At 36.2% G+C, this 21,881-nt stretch overlaps 1 protein-coding gene across 1 annotated transcript; it reads right to left on the bottom strand.

The window, feature by feature from the left end:
• Nucleotides 1-824: 824 nt before the first annotated feature.
• On the bottom strand, nt 825-18,471 carry LOC127799055 (argininosuccinate lyase, chloroplastic). Its single transcript, XM_052332766.1, has 7 exons — nt 18,082-18,471; nt 16,865-17,128; nt 16,175-16,291; nt 9,403-9,551; nt 2,399-2,690; nt 2,007-2,171; nt 825-1,359 (listed from the first exon to the last, which is right to left on the bottom strand). The coding sequence occupies exons 1-7, from the start codon at nt 18,394-18,396 to the stop codon at nt 1,105-1,107; spliced, it is 1,557 nt and encodes a 518-aa protein (XP_052188726.1). The 5' UTR covers nt 18,397-18,471; the 3' UTR covers nt 825-1,104.
• Between the last annotated feature and the right edge of the window lie 3,410 nt (nt 18,472-21,881).

The raw sequence follows: 21,881 nt of genomic DNA, 5'->3' as shown, positions 1-21,881 counted from the left end.
CAATTTTCTACAAAAGTTTTGGTTCTATAAAATTCTAGGATAAGAAGTGTGTATATAGATAGCTTTGGTTGGGGTTTAATGGTAATCCGAAATGTTGGTCACCTTCATTTCTTAGTAAATGGGCGTTTGGTACAGGAGAAGTTTTTAAATTCTTGAGATTCATGATTCTTGTGAATGCTCTGTAAATCTTTAATTTTCAAAATTTATATAATTTTATATTTGGTTAGATTTAAATATTCTCAAGAATGTTGAGTATTCTTTTATGAAAATCTTACATTCTTATGTTTGGTTTAAATATAATATTTTTGAGAATTCATATTCTTTTTCTAAAATTATTCTTATTTAATTTTTTATATAAAAATAATAAATTTTTTCTACTATATAAAATATTGAGACCCATAATATATTTAGAAAATCAAAAAAATATCATTTTTTTTACATATTATGTATATATATGCATGTATATATATATATAATATATATGTTTGTATGAATATCTATTTTAATATATATAATATTTTATAATAAATAATATAAACATATTATAATATATTTTTATATATAATATATTTAATATTAAAGAATAAGAGGTGATTTAATCTTTTTATTTGTTAAAAACATTTCTAAGTCCATAAAAAACTTAGATTCCCAACCCTCCCGTGAAAATCTTTTTGTGAAAAAATTGTTTAAAAATTATTGCTGAGAATTCTATTTTCTAAGATTCTTCTTATAAAAAAATTATACCAAATATGAAAATACAAATTCTCAACTTAACATTCTCAAGAATCTTAAAATTTCACCTGTACCAAACTCCCCATTAAGTGTTGCATGGAACACAAAACATTGCATTAATTAGGAGCTGGAATCAAAAGTAGGTTGGTTCCTCGATCAAATCCAGAGGCTAAATTGACATTACAAAAGGGTCTACTACTACTACTACATGTCTCAAAACCTTCTGCATACAACAGAACAGATAACCTAGTATAAGCCCTTTTAGAAGCGAATGCTGTGGATCTCATTCCATTGCTACTTTTCATCAATGGGATCTACCAAAAACAGCTAGTACTTTGATCTGCAGACGCTTTCCACATTCATTACTGTTTTTCAATCGCTTTTGATGTGGAGCTTAGCAATCCAGTACTCGAGTTGGCTAGCTACGCATGCCGTGCCCGTGGAACCGTATGAGCTGAACTTCTGGATTGAGTTTTCCACTCCAAGAAAATCATAGACACCCTCTTCAAACACTGGGTTAATGCTTCTCAACTCGTCCAGGCTCAGATCCTGAAGCTGGCAGTTCTTTGAAAAGCACAGAGCAACAGCCCTCCCAACTATGTCGTGTGAAGTTCGGAAAGGAATTTCCTGCAGACAGAATGAAAGAGCTCAGTCAGTTGCTAGTGGATATATATTTGTTGTCAAAGTAAACTGTATTCCAGAACAAATTTCTTGATCAACAGGTCCTACCCAGTTTGCTGCAATATGCATATAAATTTGTATTTAAATGGATCCATCCATTAATATATCTAGTTCTGGGAAAAGTGGGCGTGTGTTTCAGCTGAATTCGATAGGAAAGGCACTTCAGCAGACCAAGAGTCATTTTTCATTAAAAAAGAATCAGAAAACCACTCTGGAATTTATTTCAAAATAAGTAGTGTAAGAAACTACTTCTTTAAGTCCAAGCTATTATACATCACCTAGTGGAGTATAATATGCAAGTCTTTGATTCCATGTGTGTGATATATCAGCTGTTTACAACATATCAGCAATCTCAAGTCCAAGTCAAATAATCTCCCATCAAGCAACAACTTCACTTACAATTAAACTTAACAGTCGTTTGCAACAGGAGTGGGTAAGGTAAGTAATTTTGCCCGAGTTGTTTTGGAAGATGAAAGCAGTTGGGTACTTAAAACAGCTGTTTTTAGGTACTGGAAAGTAGAATATCTGAAATTACTTGGTGGAAGAGAGCCTGAAAGGTCAAAAGAAAAGAGCAATTTAGAGGCTGGACATGCCTTTTTCACAAGATAATCTGCGAGCGTCGTGGCATCAAGATGACCAGCTGGTAAAGCCTTGTGTATTCTCTCCTGATTAAAGGTTATGTTCTGAGCAAACTCTGTTGTCACTTCCAGCATTCCCATAATTGCTTTAACGCTGTCAAATGCAGGTTCTTTATCTTCCTGCTTGAAGAAAGTTACATATGAATCTCTAGAAAGGGGGAAAGTTCATGAGAGAGAATAAAAGACAAATCAAATGTTAAAAGGCAGGGTGAGCTCTGCTCCCCATAGAAAAAGTTTAAACAACGCATTAGCAGGAAATGGGACAAAATGATTCAAATGCTTTTTAAGCAGCAATATACTCAGCTAAATCCCTGATTTTATAGCGCACACATGCAATCTGGACCTACCTGCAAATCCCGATTGTAAGCTTGAGGAAGCCCCTTGCACAAAACAAGAAGTGAAACCAGGTCTCCAATCACTCTAGCAGACTTCCCGCGAACAAGTTCCATTGGATCTGGGTTTTTCTTTTGAGGCATTATACTACTACCAGTTGAAACAGAGTCGCTAGGGGTAATAAATCCAAATTCCTCTGAGGCCCACAGTACCCACTCTTCACCAATCCGGGATAGATGAGTTGCTGTGATGGAATTAGCAGAAAGGAACTCTATGACAAAATCCCGATCTGAGACTGCATCAATGCTATTGAAATAATAATGTCACCATGAAATAGAAAACCAGCTACCACCACAAAAGCAGAACAGAAGAAGATACATACACAAAGCAAATGAAAGTAAACTTCAATCGTGATTTCTGGGACTAATTTGTGCTGATATGGAAGAAAAATAAAGGACAAAAGATAGCCGTAAGTAAAACCTTTTTGTTCTGGAGCGAACCTAGTAATCAACAGTTCCCTTCTGGGAGAGAATCTGGCTGTCCACCATCTAACTGAATCACTCAGTTTGAAAGGGATATTCTGGTTAAGAACTTTGAAGAAAGTTCTTCACTGTCATATCTTAGGGAGACATGTAAAACTACACAGTGCATTTCTCATTAACATAAGATACATGAACTTGCAAGGAACATAAACAGAAAAAAAAAAAAGAGCAAGACTGATAGTAAACACACAAACTAAAGAAGTGGGGAGAAAGTAAGATTTATAGGACATTAATTCAAGTACACTGCATAAATTCGTATGGGCAGCAAGTAAAATGGTACTAGTAAGTGAATATCTTGGCGTTACCATGTCATGAGAAACTACAATTAACCCCAGTAAAAAGAAAAGCAAAAGTAACTGCATACTACGATTAACTCAAATGTAATCTTGGAACACTGGCAAATTATTGGGAATCATTGCACCACAGAAATATGAAAGCCCCTTTGATGAGACTGAAGATGTATGGTGTGAAATATTTTGGAATTTTCTTTCAGATACCCCCCCCCCCCTCCAACCAAAAAAAAATCCTGTTAGTGTAAACTTATAACTACCAGTTACCTGCTGTCACAAAATCATTATACAAGCTTAATTAAAGAAATGTTCTCAAGTATGGGAAGCTAAGATGCTCATGGTTTGTGCATACTAGGACAAGAATTTAAAACATATGATAGTATGAGGACCACATGGTGAACAATTATAGGAATAAACGTCAGCCTTAAAACTGCAAGAAACATTCTTTCTACAGTTCGTTTACTGTATTTTGGATTCATCAAAGTTGACCATTCAACTTTTTGCACTTCAATTTCATATTTTGTCTATTAATTCACCATCAAATAGGTCAGATGCTACAACTGACCCATATCTATCTTTTATATTTCCTTCCTCCTCTCTCCACCAATTGCCAGTGCCCCTCCTCACCCCAATAAAAATTAAAACAGATGCCAAAAATGTAGAAAAATACATTACATACACAAAATGGGGGGAAAAAATCTAGCTTTACACTGTCTATTATTATTATTATCAAAAGTCTTTGTTAAGCCAGCTTACATTAGTTGAAGGATGAAGGACCATTAATTAATTATTTTGATGATTGACAGATCTTATGAAGCATAATTAAATTTTTGCAAACTTAAATTTGAGCATTTTCCAGCCTTAAGTTTCATCCTGGATGCCAATAATAGTGTAACAACCGTCAAGGTGACAGTTGAAATTTTCCAGAAACTCATTCCAACAGTCAACCTAACACTATTGGATGGAACAGTTGACCTTTTTTGAGTTGACCTTTTTTGGTTACTAGTTTCAACAGTTGACCTCCAGTCAACCATCTGAAGATCAACCAACCTTCTTTGGTCACTAGCTCTAGCTGTGGACCCAACAGTTGACTGTATGGATGACTAGTCAACCTTTTTGGTCACTGGCCCCAGCAGTTGACACCCAGTTTACTTTGTGAAGACACAATTGAGTAGGATTGCATTTGGACTCCAGCTGTCATTCTAGCAGTCACCTTATTTGCAATAGACTCGGGATTCTTGGATACCTCCTGGGCTGTCATGAGGCTCAACTGACCTCTCAATTAGGCTGTTTACAACCAGACTTCAGAAGTAGACGTAAGAGTCGATTTCTAAGGATGGCAATCAATCTCCTTGAGATTCTGACTTAGCTTCAGTTTGAATTTCCTGCCTTCGTGGACACAGCAACCAACTGTCCATTAGGATAGTCGATATACAGTTGATTGTCAGGCTATAACAGTTAGTTTTTGTACACTCTGATATGTTGTAGGTTTGTCAATTTCAACCTTTTACACACAAACTAGCAGTTGGATAAGCTTCAAGAGGGTGTTGGGCTATAAATAAGCCCTTAAAACAACAACAAAAAGAAGGTTTAGGAAAGTGCATTCAATTAAGAAGCACTGTTGAGAACCATAAAAATTCCATTCATAAACCTTCGTGTTGCAGAATTGTAAAGTAACTATTCCATCTCTTTTGTATTCTTGTTTTGTGCTTCAAAAGTTTTTTCTTTGCTTGGTCCAAGTCTGAACAAATCAGTAACCATTTATATTAAAGTCTTATTGTGTTGTTAGGCTACCTAGAGCCTAACCAAATCTAGGAGTGCCTGAATCAAGTTTCTGATGTCAACTTGAATTGAAAACCTCAATGGATTAATGGTGGAATACAAGGTGGTTTTTACCTTGTAGTGTGGGCGTAGGCGTGGTTGGCACTTAACCACTATAAATTGCCTTGTGTCTTTGTCATGTGTTGATTTCTTAGCTTGAATACTTCTACCTTAAATACATAGAACAAATAAAAAGGATTAAAAGAATTAAAAATTCATTGGAAACTTTATTGACTCAATTCACCCCTCTCCTGAATCAAACAACATAATTATCGTAATTATAACCATCACTATCATCACCAGGTTACTGCTATCCACAGACTACAGTTCATAGCAGTAATGACAGAATGGATAGAATGAGGAAAACAGCTTTTGGATAAATATTGTACCATAGCAACAATAAAAGAATCTTTGAAGGTATAACTGACTGAAAGAAAAGAGACCAGAAGACGCACACATATGCATGTTGTTTAATGCAATATACAAATTGCACTAATATATTGTAAAATAAACTCTCAAATTTGTGGAACAAGGAACCATCTAGTGTAAATTGTTCTGGAGAAGGTGAAAATGGAAGGAAATGTCGTGTACCTAGGGTTTAGCCTAGGGTTGGATTGGGAATTGAGAGAAATCAGAGAAAGAATTAGACGGATAGGGAGGAAAAGGCAGCAAGAAATGGAGAAAGGATACAGCTGAATAGCAAGGAGAGGGAATCGAAACAGAGAAGGGAAGAAATTAGAGAAAGCGGAGGGAAATGAGAGAGAGATTAAGAGAAAATTCTAGAGAAGGAAATCAAAATTTCATTTATCAATTCAAACATAATGCCCCCATCCTCAGCTGTAGCTTATATATAGCCTATAGCCTCCCACATGCATCCATGTGCAATACAACAAACAACCTAATTGCCTATTAGCTTAGGACAAAGCCCTATAACATAAAATATGAAAGGAAATTACAATTATTGTATAATGTATGAAAACTCCTACTATTCTATTTACTAATCTATCATTGGGGATTCTTACGGTCATAACAATTCTCCCCTCCTTGAGAGAGTTCTTGTCCTCAAAAACTTGCAGCAATTGGGCCACTGCTCTTATCCAATACCAATTTTATTTGTTTTATTCTTCTTTCTTTCTTTCTCATTCTAGGCCTCTTTTTCTTCGTTCTAAGGTTTCCAAGATCAATTCCGGGCATAATTTGGCCCAGAACTTCAATAGAAGCAACCTGATCGAGTTCAACCCCACTACAACCACCTCGTACAATAGTTGTCCAATCAAAATTGATCTCCACTTTAAGAACATAATCAGCCACACCCGGATTGATATAGTTAGCAGCTGAAACTTGGAGTCTAAAGGGAGGACTAACCATGTTAGTGATTACCGTTAGTAGTTCATTACCGTCCAATACAAGTAAGAATGGTGGGCCTACATTCATAGTTGCCTTTACTGTATTCCCATTCAACCCACGACCATGCTTTGTTGCAAAAATATCAACATCATCTAGGAAATGCCACAATGTAGAATTGCAGACTTGCCTTGGATACTCAGACCAAGGCTGTCTGTGAGCATTAGAATTAGGAGCTATTGCAACTTCAATCACAGCCGAAGGTTCCCCAGTGACTGAGACAAGGCCTCCATCTCGACCTTTTTCCCCAACATGATTTACAACTAGATTATCTGATGAAACCAATATCCCTGCCCGGTCTATCAGATGTATGAAAGCCATCTTCATAGTAGTTCTCCTCTTCGATCTAATTTAAGATTGATTCTCAACCAAATCTTCAATTTCCTGCTCTTGTAAAATGTGGCCTGTACGGATCTCCTTATCCCATTTCCTTTCTTCTTCAGAGTCCTGAGTTACCCTTGACAAATTTACTTTCATTCCAGCACCAACTTCCTTAATATTGATTGAATTTCAGTTGGAACCTCCTTATTCCATGCAAATAATCCAACAACTTCTTTTTCTTTGTGTTTGCCGGAATGCCCCTCTACATGAACTTCTTTTTCAAAAAGATCAATGGGTTCCTAGGATCTGCTGCCCTAGCAACCTGTTCATTACAGTTTCCTTCCTCGTCAATTCCACCTAAATCAGAATACTTCTTCTGCTCACAATCGGAGGTCAGCAGTGAATCAGTTTCCCACCATCTTGACTTCTCCTTCAGCTGCTCTATTTTAAAGAATTCCTCTTAGTTAAAACTTTTGTGATAATCATCGAACAACTTAGTGGGAAAGCGATAGTGATTCTTCTTAGTCAGTATCATCGTAAACTCCTGCAGCTGCTCGTGTAACATACGACTGAATTCCTCACACGTTCCATGTATCCCACTGTTTGTTTCCTTGCGCCTTTAATTGAACTGATTATCAATTTTCTTTTCCCATGTCCCATGATTCTGGCCAAACTCCTCATGATTTCCGTTGTATCCAACTGAAAATGCATCTTCCGTTGCGATTGAGACTCCGATTGTCTCATGTGTGCATTGCTCCTCACGGTCGACTTTTCACAAATAGTATACTTTGACAACCAAGGAATAGGAGTTATGTACATTCTGAATCCAACACTTCCTTTCTGTATCTACTTCACAACAGTCACCCCTAAACTAATCCAAGAAGTGGCAAATTGCAGGCATTGTCCTGCTTCGAAGTCAATCCTATTTCAAGAGCGAGATAAATCACACGTTATAGTGACTTTGATCGGCCTTCAAGAGTTGCCTAGGGCTATCGAATCTCCTGTCTCACTTGCTGGAATCATTGTTGGAAGCACTAGCCTACTCGCCTCCCAAAGTTGGACACACTTCTGAATTTCACAATAATCTCCTATCAATAGTCGAACCTTGATCAGCTACCAAAATTACCTGAATTATGCCTTCAGATTCTCGAGAGTCAAGCTCTGTGCGACGAAATCAATTGGCCAAGTCGTCTTCCAATTCCAAGCCTCAAATCTCAGAGCGTCGGATTCAATTTCTAAAATTCAACCGAAAATTACTCAACAGAGAAATAGTAGATAATTGTCGTAGTTAGGGAGTTCGCCTAGCTTGTTGGAAATCACAGCCAAGGACCTTGCTCTGGTTAGTTCTCCTGAAGATCGAACAGCCAGTGTCATGAGTTACTCATTCAACGCTCTGAAACGCCTCCTAAAATTTCAATTAATTCCGTTGCCGCTAGGGATCGCCTAACAATTGATCGATTTCTATTGCCTAGGGGTTGGAAATCAACGAGCAAAGGAGTCAGAGGAATCCGCCTCTCACAAGGGACTCCACCTACAAGTTCAAGCCCTAGAATTATCGAAATCGTAGCCAAGGGTCAACCTCTGACTTCCCCTTCGAAATTCAATCTGAGAAAGGCTCACCCGTTCCAAATCTGCTTCGCCTAACAACCAACGTGCACTTGCTAGGGCCACAGGAACTGGTTTCACCTTCACACGCTGCTTGATAACTTCTATTGAATCAGCGGTCCAAAATTCCCAACCGATTGCAAAAATCACTGTCGATTACTATAGATCAACAACCTCCAAATCTGATTGCGACCACTAATCGTCAATTCCGTTGTAGTCGTTGGCTCCTATGACGTAGCTTCCTACGATTCGCCTGCTTTGTTGAATTTGTCGGACTCACCAAATCGTTGTTCAATTAATTCCGCCAAGAGTCGTTGAAATCAACTACCAAAATTACATGAACCATAGCCTAAGAACGACTGTTGTGATACCAATTGTTGTGTACCTAGGCTTGAATTGGGAATTGAGAGAAATCAAAGGAAGAATTAGACGAATAGGGAGGAAAAGGCAGAAAGAAATGGAGAAGGGATACAACTGAATAGCAAGGAGTGGAAATCGAAACAAAGAAGTGAAGAAATTAGAGAGAGCAAAGAGAAACGAGAGGGAGATTGAGAGAGAATTCTAGAGAGGGAAATTGGAATTTCATTTATCAATTCAAACATAATGCCCCCCTCAGCAGTGGCTTATATATAGCCTATAGCCTCCCACATGCACCCATGTACAATACAACAAACAGCCTAATTGCCTATTAACTAAGGACAAAGTCCTATAACAAAAAATATGAAAATGAAATTACAATTATTGTATAATGTATGAAAACTCCTACTATTCTATCATTGGGGTCATGACAGGAAATAAAGAGGTTCACATGACCAGTGTGAATTATTTAAATTGGAAATATATGCCCCACCTCCTCATTGAAGATGGATGGATCCAGAAATTCCATACTGTGGTGCACAAGTCAATAAACTGATCTTTTTTTCTCTTTTTTCAATTTTGATGAAACCAGTTAATAATATCTTGATTGGAAGCAAAATTAATTACTTAAATATCCATTAAGAGTGTCAAATTGGCCAAAAATGGGTCAGTACACACCTGTTCCTCAATGGAGCAGTGAATTCCAAAGCTTTAGAAGTCATAAACCTATCAATGGGAAGGCCAGTTCCTGCCAAAGCACATGCGCCTAGAGGGCAGAAATTTAGTCTCACTCTGCAATCTAGTAAACGCCCAGCATCACGTTCAAGCTGGCAGAATTTAAAAGAGCATTAGATGTTAGTCAGAAGTGAAAACATGGAATCAGCCAAATTTCAGAGAAGCTTAAAAGAAGATATGTAGTTATCCAACAATCCAGACCAAGGTTGGTCAGCAAGAGAGCCAAAAGCCATTTGTGCCTGGAACTTTCAACAGTTTAGCATTTAGCATGACTAAGTTTGATTAGTAGACTATTGATGAACCAAGGTTGATATCATTGTCTTAAGACAAATTAGACGTGCCATTAACAAAAAATATAAAATGAAGTTAGCTTTTGACTCCATCAATGCAACAAAACAACAGCGTATCCAACAACCAAGCTTATTGGACCTTGTCAGTGAAGGGTAGTTGATGGTTAAAGAGAATTGAGTAAAGATTATGGCCTTTGATGACTAAAGTGGAATAAAACTGTTTGTTTCTAAAGTGGGGTTGCCAGAACTTCAGAAAGAATTTGCAGAAATCTTTACACAGCAAGTTTTTAGGAGTTGTTCAGTTGTGAAAAACAGGCTACAATAAATGAAAACTAGAAATCATGTTCAGATGAGAAAATGTTCCAAACAGAAAATTAAAAAACTCAGACTATTTAGTTGTAGAAAATGATTCCCAGTTTTCAATCTCTAATTTCTATAAAATTTCTAATTTTCATTTTCCATAGAAAATTTGACAAACATGTTCAAAGTTAGAAATACAGAAAACTAATTTCAATCTAGAAAATTGGAACATATGTTCAAAAAAGGAGAGATATTTTAATTTCTGTTGTTTAACTTCTGTGAAAGGAGATGGAGATGATTTGGAAAAATTAGCACATCATTCCCTCAATTGCAAATAGTTCTCTTATTATTATCATTCTCTTAATGATAAGAGCAAATAATTTGCTCATTATTAGCAAAGTATCCTCCTAATTGCAGTGTGTTAGAAATCAACAAGTAGATTCCTTCCTATTGTGGATTCTTTCCTATTATCATTGGTATCATGTTTCTGATTTGATTTGCTTGTATTTCATCGTATTTTACAGTTGTAAGATTTTTCCTTCTGTACTGCCATGACCCAAGAATCTACAGAGGGCAATATAGTAATAGGTTGATAATAGTTGTTAGAAGATATTTTAGATATTTTAACAAGTGGTTAGAAGCACATGGGAGCATGTGCTAGGCTGTTATAAGGAAAATATGCCTATAAAAGGTTGTTGTAATGGTTTGTTTCCTTATCCAAGAAATTAATGAATTGAAATCTGTTTTTCTCCTCTTCCAAATTCTCTCTCCTTTCTTGATCTTCATCTCCCTCTTTTTCTGTTCTCTAATCTCCCTAACACTTCTTCTAATCTCTCCCTCATTCTTCCAATTTCCTCCTTAATTCCCTTCTGTTCTTGGCTTAGCTGAATCGGATTCTTCCGATTCCCAAACTGATCCTAGGTTAAGCCCTAGGATCATGACATGTACATATTTCCTAAGTTAGTTTAGGAAACTCTCTCATTAGGAAGCTGCCTAATTAGATTTAGGAAATTGACTATACGAATTGATAGATGTGTATATATGTTGTGTTCTACTTTGAGAATGAATAAGATTGGATTATTATTCTTCTTTCAGCATGGTATCAGAGCCCTAGATTCTATACTCAATCCAAAGGTTTTTCTCGATTGTTTGAAACCAAAACCTTTTTTGATTCAAGGTTTTCCTAGCTTGTTTGAAACCAAAACCTTCTTTGATCCGATCTTCTTTCATAAACCAGAGCTTGACCAAAACCATAGAATCTGGTAGTACCAATGAGGTTCCTTTCTCGAGTAGTCCCAGCAGTGGTGTGGTCACCAGTGGAGAGTTGCAAAATATCCAAGCAGCATGCCAATTGAATGGTAAAAATTATGTCAAGTAGTCCTCGCTAATTAGAACGTTCCTTAAAGGCAAGGGAAAGTTAAGTCATTTGCTTGGAACCGGGTCTAAGGAGTGTAATCTGGCATATGCCTCTTGGGATGAGGAGGACTCACTGGTAATGTCTTGGCTCTCGAACTTAAATGATTCCAGAAATCAGTGACACGGTAATGTTTCTTTCCACAGGGAAGGAGATCTGGGAAGCTATGAAGATCACCTATTCTAAGGTAAATGATGCTCTGCTCAAATTTATGAAATTAGGACCAAGATAACAACTACTAAACAAGGGACTTGGTCTATAACCGAGTATGCAAATTTACTGCAAACCTTGTGGCAAGAATTGGATCACTATTAGTGTATCCAAATAAGGTGTAGTGAGGATACTGCCATTCAAAAGAAGTTTGTGGAAAAAGAAAGAACCTATGACTTTCTTGCAAGCCTTAATGTAGAGTAGGAGGTAGTGAGGGCCCAAATCCTTGGCAAATCTTAGTTGCCTTCATTAAATGAGGCAATTTCAATAGTGAGGGCTGAGGAAGGTAGGAGGTAAATCCGATGGAGAGTTCAGCTTTATTGACTTTGAAAGGCCTTGGTCAAGAGAGATTGACCAGGGTGGAGAAAAAGACTTCAGACCTAGCTAAAACCACAAACAAAGACAACCTATGGTGTACTTACTGCAAAAAGCCCATACATACGGTTGATAAATGCTAGAAGTTTCATGGAAAGCCAGCTAAAAAAGGACAATTAAAGGGCAGGCCTATGTAGCCAACAGAGTGCAGACGGTGAAGTTACAAATCAAGCTGATTTAATGGAATTAAACAAGGAGAAAATAGAGAAGCTAAGGAGTTTATTGGGAACTCTTGAAAAAGGGCCAGGTGCAAGCACAAGTTCTTCTAACTTAGCCTTCACAGGTATTACTTCCACTTCATTTAATTTACATACTTCAGACTTAGAGCTTGAACATACTTGGATCCTTGACTCTGGGGCTACATGCCACCTTTCCTCTACCAAATTTGTGTCCTACAAACCATGCCCTAGTACTAGAAAAATTGCGTTGGCCGATGGATCCTTAACAACTATGGCTAGTCAAGGGGATATTTTCAGTAACAACAACCTAATCCTAAGAGATGTCCTACATGTCCCTAAACTCTGCACTAATCTAGTTTCTATTCAAAAATTAACCCATGATGTTAATTGTCGTGCCATCTTCTATCATTCCTTTTGTGAATTTCAAGAAAAGGACTCGAGAAAGATGATTGGGCATGTTAGGGTAAAGGATGGTCTCTATCACCTAGAAGATCTTAGTGGTCAAATTAAAAAGGGGCAGTGTTTCCCTGTATCACTTTTAATTAAAGCTAATAAGGATGTACTTTGGCTTCACCATTTTCATTTAGGGCATCCATCTTTTAAAGTTCTTCAGTTTATGTTTCCCTCTTTGTTCAAGGGATCAGATGCTAGGAACTTTCAATGTGATGGATGCGAGCTTGCTAAACATAGAAGGGTTTTATTCCCTCTCAATAATAATAGTTCTCATCCTTTTGACTTAATTCATAGTAACATATGGGGTCCCTCTCCGATTCCAAATTTATCAGGAGCTAGGTGGTTTGTGTTGTTTGTCGATGACTACACACACGTGGTTTGGTTTTATCTTTTAAAGACCAAATCAGAATTGTGCACCATCTTTCCCAATTTTTGTAACATGATTAAGAATTAGTTTGGGGCTGAAATCAAGAGTCATGACAAATAATGCTGAGGACTTTTTCAATCAAACTTTGTCCAATTTCTTTCAACAAAAGGGTATAATCCATGAGTTGTGTGTCTATACCCCTCAATAAAATGGGGTAGCTGAGAGGAAAAATGGACGTTTGCTAACTGTTACAAGGGCCTTGCGATTCCACAATAAAGTTCCTAAACATTATTGGGGAGAAGCAACCTTGACAACAACGTATCTCATTAATAGACTGCCGTCTAGAAATCTTAATTCCAGCAATCCAATTCAACTTCTTTCTAAAACTTTTCCAGAGCCCTCTACTGGAATCTATCCTAAAGTGTTTGATTGTGTGATTTTTATTCATAATCACTCACCTAATAGAAGTAAACTGGATCCTAGAGCCCTTAAGTGCATCTTTATTGGGTATCCCTCCACTCAAAAGGGATATAAATGTTTTCATCCTCCATCCAAACATTTTTTTGTCTCAGCTGATGTTAGTTTTGTGGAGGAAAGTCCATATTATAGTAATACTTATCCTAAGGGGGAGATTGAATTCTTGGAGGAACCGAATAGGGAATTGTTTCTCCCTATTCTTCCTTCACCTTCCTCTGATGATTTTTCATCTCATCCAAAGGATATCTCAAAGGATTCTCTAAATGTGATACACAGGGAAACACTCCAGCCTTCTTTTAGCCCACTAAAGGTGTATTCAAGAAGAAAGGCCCTAGTTCCTAACCCTATGCAGGCTGAACCATCTGAATCAAGTCCATACTCTTGTAATCTCAATTCTAAGCCTGTTTCATCTCCTATTCAGCCTATGCTATCCCCTAACCTAGCTACATCTGAACCTGACACAATTACCTATACTCAAGAAGGCTTAATGACTTGGACATTCCCATTGCCCTCAAGAAGGGGACCCTGACCTGTACAAAGCATCCTATCCATCTGTTCATGACCTACTCTCACTTATCTCCTGCCCATAAAACCTTCTTAACCAACTTTCATACCATTCCTATACCAAAGACCTTGTTTGAAGCATTGAGTAATGAAAGTTGGAAGGATGCCATGATGGTTGAGATGGCAAACCTTGAGAAGAACCAAACTTAGGAGTTGGTTAAATTGTCAAAGGGGAAACAACCTGTAGGGTGTAAATGGGTGTTTACGATGAAATACAAGTCTGATGGGACACTAGAGAGGTACAAGGCTGGACTAGTAGCTAAGAGGTATACCCAAACCTATGGGATATGCTACCTAGAAACTTTTGGCCCAATAGCGAAAATGAACACTGTCAGAGTGTTGCTGTCATTGGCAGTTATGTATGGCTGGCCATTATATCAATTTGATGTAAAAAATGCCTTTTTACATGGGGAGTTAGAAGAAGAGATTTATGTGAAAGTTCCCCCTAGATTTGGGTTGCAAACAAAAGAGGGGAATGTTGTATGTAGACTGAAAAAAGCTCTCTATGAGCTGAAACAGTTCCCTAGGGCCTAGTTTGAGGGGTTTACCAAGGTTATGCTTGGATTAGGTTACAAGCAAAGTCAAGGTGACCATACTTTGTTTGTTCATCATTCAGTTTCAGGGAGGAAAACAACACTATTAGTGTATGTTGATGACATTATAGCTACCGGTGATGACAAAGAAGGAATGGAACAATTAAAAGGAATGTTTGGCAAGAGAGTTTGAGATCAAGGAGTTAGGGAAGTTGAAATACTTTATTGGCATTGAAGTAGCTCGGTCTAAGAAAAGAATATTTATTTCTCAACATAAATATGTGCTGGACCTTTTGACTGAAATGAGCATGCTTGGCAGTAGGGCAGTGAAGACACCTATTGAACCAAACCACAAAATTGGAGTTGATTTTGAAGCAGGGGCAATGGATAAGGGTTCATATCAACGGCTAGTAGGAAGACTCATTTATTTGTCTCATACTCGACCATACATAGCCTATGTAGTGAGTGTGGCTAGCCAATTCATGCATGATCCTAGAGAAAGCCACCTAAAGGCTGTGCACAGGATTCTCCACTATTTTAAGGGTTCTCCAAGTAAGGGTATTCTGTTTAAAAGAGGCAGAGACTTGTCTTTAGAAGCATTCATAGATGCTAATTATGCCGGATCCCTTATGGATAAAAGATCCACCTCAGGCTATTGCACTTTCTTAGGTGAAAACCTTGTTACTTGGAGGAACAAAAAACAAAGTGTGGTGATAAGGTCTAGTTCTGAAACTGAGTTTAGATCTATGGTCCTAGGTATTTGTGAATTACTTTGGCTGAAAATTATTTTAACAAACTTGAAAATTTAGTGGTCAGCTCCTATGAGACTTTATTGTGACGACAAGTCAACCATTAGCCCATAACTCGGTTCAACATGATAAGATAAAGCATGTTGAGGTTGATAGGCATTTCATCAAGGAGAAACTTGAGAGTGGACTGATCTGTACTCCCTTTGTTCCTATCGGAGGGCAGCTGGTGAATGTTTTAACTAGAGGCTTACCGGGTCAAGTTTTTCACAAGATATTGAGCAATATGGGAATGCATGATATACATTCATCATCTTGAGGGGGAAGTCTTAGAAATCAACGAGTAAATTTCTTCCTATTGTGGATTCTTTCCTATTATCATTTGTATCTTGTTTCTAATTTGATTTGCTTGTATTTCATTGTATTTTACAGTTGTGAGATTTTTCCTTTCCTGTACATATTTCCTAAGTTAGTTTAGGAAACTCTCTCATTAGCAAGCTGCCTAATTAGATTTAGGAAACTACCTATATGAATTGATAGGCGTGCATATATGTTGTGCTCTACTTTGAGAATGAATAAGATTGGATTATTATTCTTCTTTTCAACACAGTGATAATCTGTCATGAGCAGGAAAGCATCTTTTCTTTATCAATGCAGTCAGGAAAATAAAAGGTTAATTAATTCTTTCCTTAAGACCACTTTTCTTTGCAAATGGACTAAATGGTTATGAAATAACTTGCACGGAAACCAGCACAAGTAATATCACAATGCATATAAGCATTCCCCAAGAATTTAATCAATACATACCTGCTCAACATATGCTAAGAGAAGGTGTTGAAGTAGAACAGGTTGTGCCCTTTGTAAATGCGTGTAACCAGGAACTATCAGGCCCTCGTTCTTCTTGGCCAAAGTCACCAGTGCAACCTGTCAGTTCATAGCAGATCACCAACAAACAGTTTCAGAAAGACACATAAAGGAAACTTCTACAGAGAGAATACACATTTATCTGCAAGGTTAACTATGCCATCATGTAGCATTATATAAGCATTTATGCTGATCGAATAGGATTAAGAGATCGAAATTCATAATTTATACACTCAAGCAAAGGAAGGTACATCCTTCTTTTCCTTTCTATTCCAACACTGTGTAAGTATTCAATCTCTCTTCTTTTTACAATAATCAATGATGCTTACCATAGAAAATTCATTCTGTCTGCGCTTATAAGAGACAAACAACAACAATGGATTTCTTTGCAGACAACATTCAGCTGCAACTTCCATCCCATTGTAGTAATAGAAAAATGAGTAAGATACTTGAATAACAGTCTATGCAAAGAACAGTGGAAGTACTTAGACGCCCCTATATAGAAGTGTATTATTCTGACAACAAGGTTCTATTGCGGCATCAGTCAATTCACACATATTCTCCTTAAACTAAAGCTAATACAGAAAAACACAAACAAACAACATAAAGATGTTTAGTGTACAATCATATAACCTGAAGTTGTTTAATACGCAAAAGAATTGCATCAATAGCGTCACGGCACCACAAACGAAAATCTGTTGAAACTTGATCGTTTCGACTCCGAGCTGTGTGGAGTTTTTTTGCAGGTTCACCAACCAAATCTGTAAGTGCAGCTTCAATGTTCATGTGAACGTCCTCTCTGTCAGTCCTCCACAAAAACTCACCTGCTTCAATCTGACACTCTATCTGATCAAGGCCCCACAGGATGCGATCTCTATCGCTGTTGCTCATTAGCCCCTACACAAAACCAAAAAATCATGTGACAAGCATGCATTTCAATAGAAACAAAAGAACCAATATGTGAGTTCAATAGAAAATGTGAGAAAACTGAAGGAAACCAAAGTACTGAAATCTCAAAGATGCATAATTCCAATAAAGAGATCAGGAAAAGGAACACTTTCAGCAGATGGGATGCTAGGTGACTGTTTGGCCATGCTGCAGGGACAGCTTAAAAGCATTTTCAAGAGAATGAAAGTGCTTTTGCGTAGTTTTCAATGGTCTTTGGCTGATATAAAAAATGTTCTAAAAGAACTCTTCGCAGAAGCAATTCTCGCAATACAAGAAAGTGCACAATAAAAAGTGTCTTAAGATTCAATTTGAATGGCATTGCTCTTCTCTAAAAGTGATATCAACTAGATTTGACGTGTGGATACCTAGTCATCTACTTCAATTGGAGATGCATGGTTTCCGATTCAATTTATAGGGTTAATCCACTGTCTGTTCAGGGATTCCGTTTGTCTGTTTTTACGTATCCACATTTCTTGAGCATTTGGCGTAGCATACTTTCCTAGTTTCATTTATGTCCAATGCCTCAACTTTTAGTGTATTCAATTCTAGACTTCTAGTGCTGGTTACTTTAGTCTCCATGAGCAGGCTGTGAATGTGGTGAAATCAATAGAAGGAAGAGAAAAAGCAGAAAAGACAGTGACAGGGATTATGGATAGTCGCCGGCGTCGGAGTTAGAGAGGTCGGCTGGTGGTGAATGAAAAAGCAGAAATGGAGAAAAAAGGACATTATCACACCATCGGTTTAAAGATGAACGAAAGGTGCTAATGTGGAAAAGAAAGAGCAAATAGGACATAAAAGGAAAGAAAAAGCAGGCACGAAAACAGCTTTACCTCATCGGCCTTTTCACATCAACCAAACAGATCCAAACCAAAACCCTAACAAACAAGATTGAGAGAATCGACCTGGTGAGCGAGCATGGATGCATGGGCGCGGCTCCCCCTGATGTCCTGCTTGTAAAGCTGCTTATCGTAGGAGATCGACTCCGTGAACCTCTCCACCACGTCGGTGACGCTCTCTTGGAACCGGCCGCCCCACAGCTTGGCCTCCTTCTTCGTCTCCTCTGGCAGGCTCATCTTCGCCGTCGCGCGAGGCACCGCAGGGCGTTCGCCGCTGAGAGAGAGCGAGAGGCGGCGAGGCCTCCGAGAAGAGCGCGTGGCGGGGGAGACGAGAGAAGCGATCGGAGAACAAGCGGAAGAAGAGGCCAAGAGTGACTCCATTGTGGCGGCGGCGGCAACGGCACTGGCGGCGGGCAGGGTGAATGCGGATGCGGCAGTGGGAGAGCTGAGCTGAGCTGAGCTGAGTGGGAAGTGGGCTTTTCACGGCCCAGCCTGCAGTTAAAAAAAAATATAAGTGGGCCCAGCCATGGCAGATAGTAAAGGTAGGTTGATTCCCGAATCTTTTGATTTTAGTGAACTTTTTCAGCGTGAAGATTTGTGTCCTTTGTCGTTTTATACTATTTCTTCTTTATTTATTACAAGGGGTAAAATTGGGTTTTTACTTAGGATAAAACACATTTATAAATATATATTCTTTTTAAAATCAATTAATATTTTAAAACGAGGTGGAAGTAACAAATTGATACTAGGAGACTCCTGAGTCAATATTTGAAATGGAATTCAACTATGTTGAGTTGATATTTATTATTATTAAATTAAGGCTATGTCTTGTCTCGTAGCTCCTTCCTCTTAGCTTGGTCTCGGTCAAAGTTCTCCTCCCTCGAGTTGGGCTTTGGCATCCTACCTACCATAGTACCATACCAAAAACCAATAAGATCAAAATCCTATTAAATTAAGACCCAGTCTAATATGCTATAGAATTCAATGATACATGGGTCCTAGGAAGAAATTAATATGTGATTAAATATTAATAAGTTGACACAAGTGCCATTTGAAAGATATAAAAATTCATTACGGGGCACGATAAAATCAAATGCTCCGATAATTATTAAGTATGGCTTAAGATTTGAACTCTTTAGAAGATATATTAAGTGGTCGAACAAGTGATATGTTAGATTCGTACTAATGAATCATAAGTTCAATTATTATTCTGTATAAGTGAGATAAAATTTTATATCTGTGATTTACCTCACTTATCAAAATTGATGACACAAACGACAAGACCCATGCAGGATCGGTCATCCCAAAACTTGAACTCTTTAATTATTGTATTTTATAATATTTGAATGCTGCTTAAATAGAGCTTTGGGCAGAAATCATGCTCAAATTATGGGCTATAAAAATCTTTAATTTTCTAACAATAAACATGCATAAACTCTTTCTTAACTTATTGTTTTACTCGACCTTTCATTATTAAGTATTAACAAAATAATTAAAATATACGAGGATGCACCTTGTCACACCTAGAAATGAAATTAATTATTCTTTTTTTGTATAAAGAATAAACTATGCTGTAAGAATTATAAATGTTAGCATGATTTAAGGGATTGTCCTAAAAATAAATTTTAAAATAAATATATAAGTTGCTACTAAATTCAAAAACTATGGAGCTTTCTCAACCCAGAGCATAATTATAAGCTTCATAATTATGATTATGGCATTACAATATATATATATATATATACTTTTTAAGATCAATTTCTTTAAAAAAAACTTCTAAATTGGTCCATCAAACATATTTTTTTAAATTTATTAGAGAAAATAGATTTCGTCATAAAATGATTTAAAAAACAATAATAATACCCATAAAAAATATAAATATTACATCATATAAAAAAAGTTAAATATTTTTAATTTGAACTGTATTTAGTTTTTATAGTTTGGGTTATGAAATGTTTTAAATGTCTTTAATAATTTTTTTTGTTTATGTACACTTTATTAAGGGATATTTAAAATATTTTATATATCCTGGATTGTAGAAAATAAGTTTAGTTTAAATTAAAAATAATTTTATTTTATAAAATAAATAAAGAAATAAAATAAATTTACTTACATTACTTGAAGGATGTTCAAATATTTACCTAAATGGGAAAATTAGACCGAACTGAACCAAAAAACTCAATTTAGTTCAAAATTGAATATGTTCGGTTGAGTTTTCAATTCAAAAAATTTTGGAAAATCAATTTTCGACCCCTCTCTTATATAATCTAATTTTTTATTCAAATTTTTCACTAATTTTAATTTAAATTTAATCCCAACAAATTGGATATTCCTAATGTCTTGAACACCAGCTAATAGTCTCAGTCGAATGTCTACAGTTGTAAGCCCGATGAGCACTAACAAGGCTGAAATAGCACAGACTTAGTCCGTAGGACACGTTTGGCATTATTTCAAAATTCAAAGAACTCGGTTCAGTTAAGAATTTTGTAATTTTTTATTTTTGAATTATAAAAATATAATAAATAAAATTATTAATTTAAATGTACTTAGGTCAAGATGAATTTGTGATTTTGTATATACTGGAAGATTCATTCTTGGTGTGTTTTTTGAAATGGGCATTCAAATTCACCCTAGATTAGGGGTGTCAAAAAATATTCAAAAATCGGTGAATCGAATCAAATCGGATCGAATCGCGTCTTTTGAATTAGTTCTATGGTTCAATGATTAGGTTCTGGTTCTAAAAAATTAAGAATCGACATATTTAGTTTGGTTATTATTTTTTTTTTTCAAATCATGGTTCGAATTGAATAGGAACCAATATTATACTTATATATATATAATAACTTTTTAGGTATATATATATATACCCATAAATAGTATCACTTCTTGAAAATTAGCAAAATTTATGAACTCTTTTATTTCTAGACTTTTATGCACTATTGATATACTAAATAGTCGATGTAATCTCATTTGATGAGATAGTTTATAAATTATTTTGTTCTACTTTTACTTCAAGACTTAAAGCATTAATGAAGTTATGGGTTTATTTTAATTAACAAATTTGTTTGTAATTTCATATTTTGTAAAAATGTTTAGAAACTAAATATTAATTGGATAGAACCGAAACCGATTTGATGTGACAAATTGGTCATAGTTTGATTTTATATATGTAATGATTCGGTTATGATTCTTATTCGAAACCGTTAAAAATTATTCGATTATTGAATTTTTATAAAATCGAACCAATCTAAATCGTAGACACCCTTAGCTAGATCTTTAATATCTAAATGTACATGTGTGAATTTGGCTCATAAACCACCCTAATAGGGTTTTATGGGTACCCATTATGACGCGTTCCTATTTTTAATTTTGGGTACATTAAAAAATTTAAGATCTTGTCAATTAATTTAATTTAATTGATTATTAATTAGAATAAAGAATAAGTTATTTTAAGATTATCTTATTAGAGAATTTAAAAAAGACTATAAACTATGGTGCCTTTATCTCTTGTGCACTTAGCTAACTTCATAAATTCTATTAAGAGTTATTAGTAATATCATTTATTAGTTATTTCTATTTAAAATTGTGGAGTTTATGATGTATAAACACTAAAGTATTAACTCAATCAAGAATCAAATCTCTAGCCTAAAATTTATAATGTGATGTTTTGGAATGCTATTACTACTAAATTATCATATTGGATTGTTATATAAAATTTTTAACAATCAAACTTATAATATGATATTTTTGAATATTTTTATAAAATTAAAGACAATTAGACCAAAATATGCAAAAATTTTATTGGCAAAAAGAAAAGGTAGTAAAACTTATAAAAAGCTATGGGTTGCAAGTCAAATCTTGCCCAA

This window comes from Diospyros lotus, chromosome 4 (assembly GCF_014633365.1).
Source record: "Diospyros lotus cultivar Yz01 chromosome 4, ASM1463336v1, whole genome shotgun sequence".
In the NCBI taxonomy this organism is placed as follows: domain Eukaryota; kingdom Viridiplantae; phylum Streptophyta; class Magnoliopsida; order Ericales; family Ebenaceae; genus Diospyros; species Diospyros lotus.
This window is presented reverse-complemented; position numbering and strand designations above follow the sequence as displayed.

Coding starts and splice junctions, on each gene's coding strand:
- LOC127799055 (XM_052332766.1), bottom strand. CDS start 18,396: ATGGAGTCACTCTTGGCCTCTTCTTCCGCTTGTTCTCCGATCGCTTCT. Junction 17,129..18,081: donor CATCCATGCTCGCTCACCAG/GTCGATTCTCTC, acceptor GGTTTTGTGTAG/GGGCTAATGAGCAACAGCGA. Junction 16,292..16,864: donor TGCGTATTAAACAACTTCAG/GTTATATGATTG, acceptor ATGAACTGACAG/GTTGCACTGGTGACTTTGGC.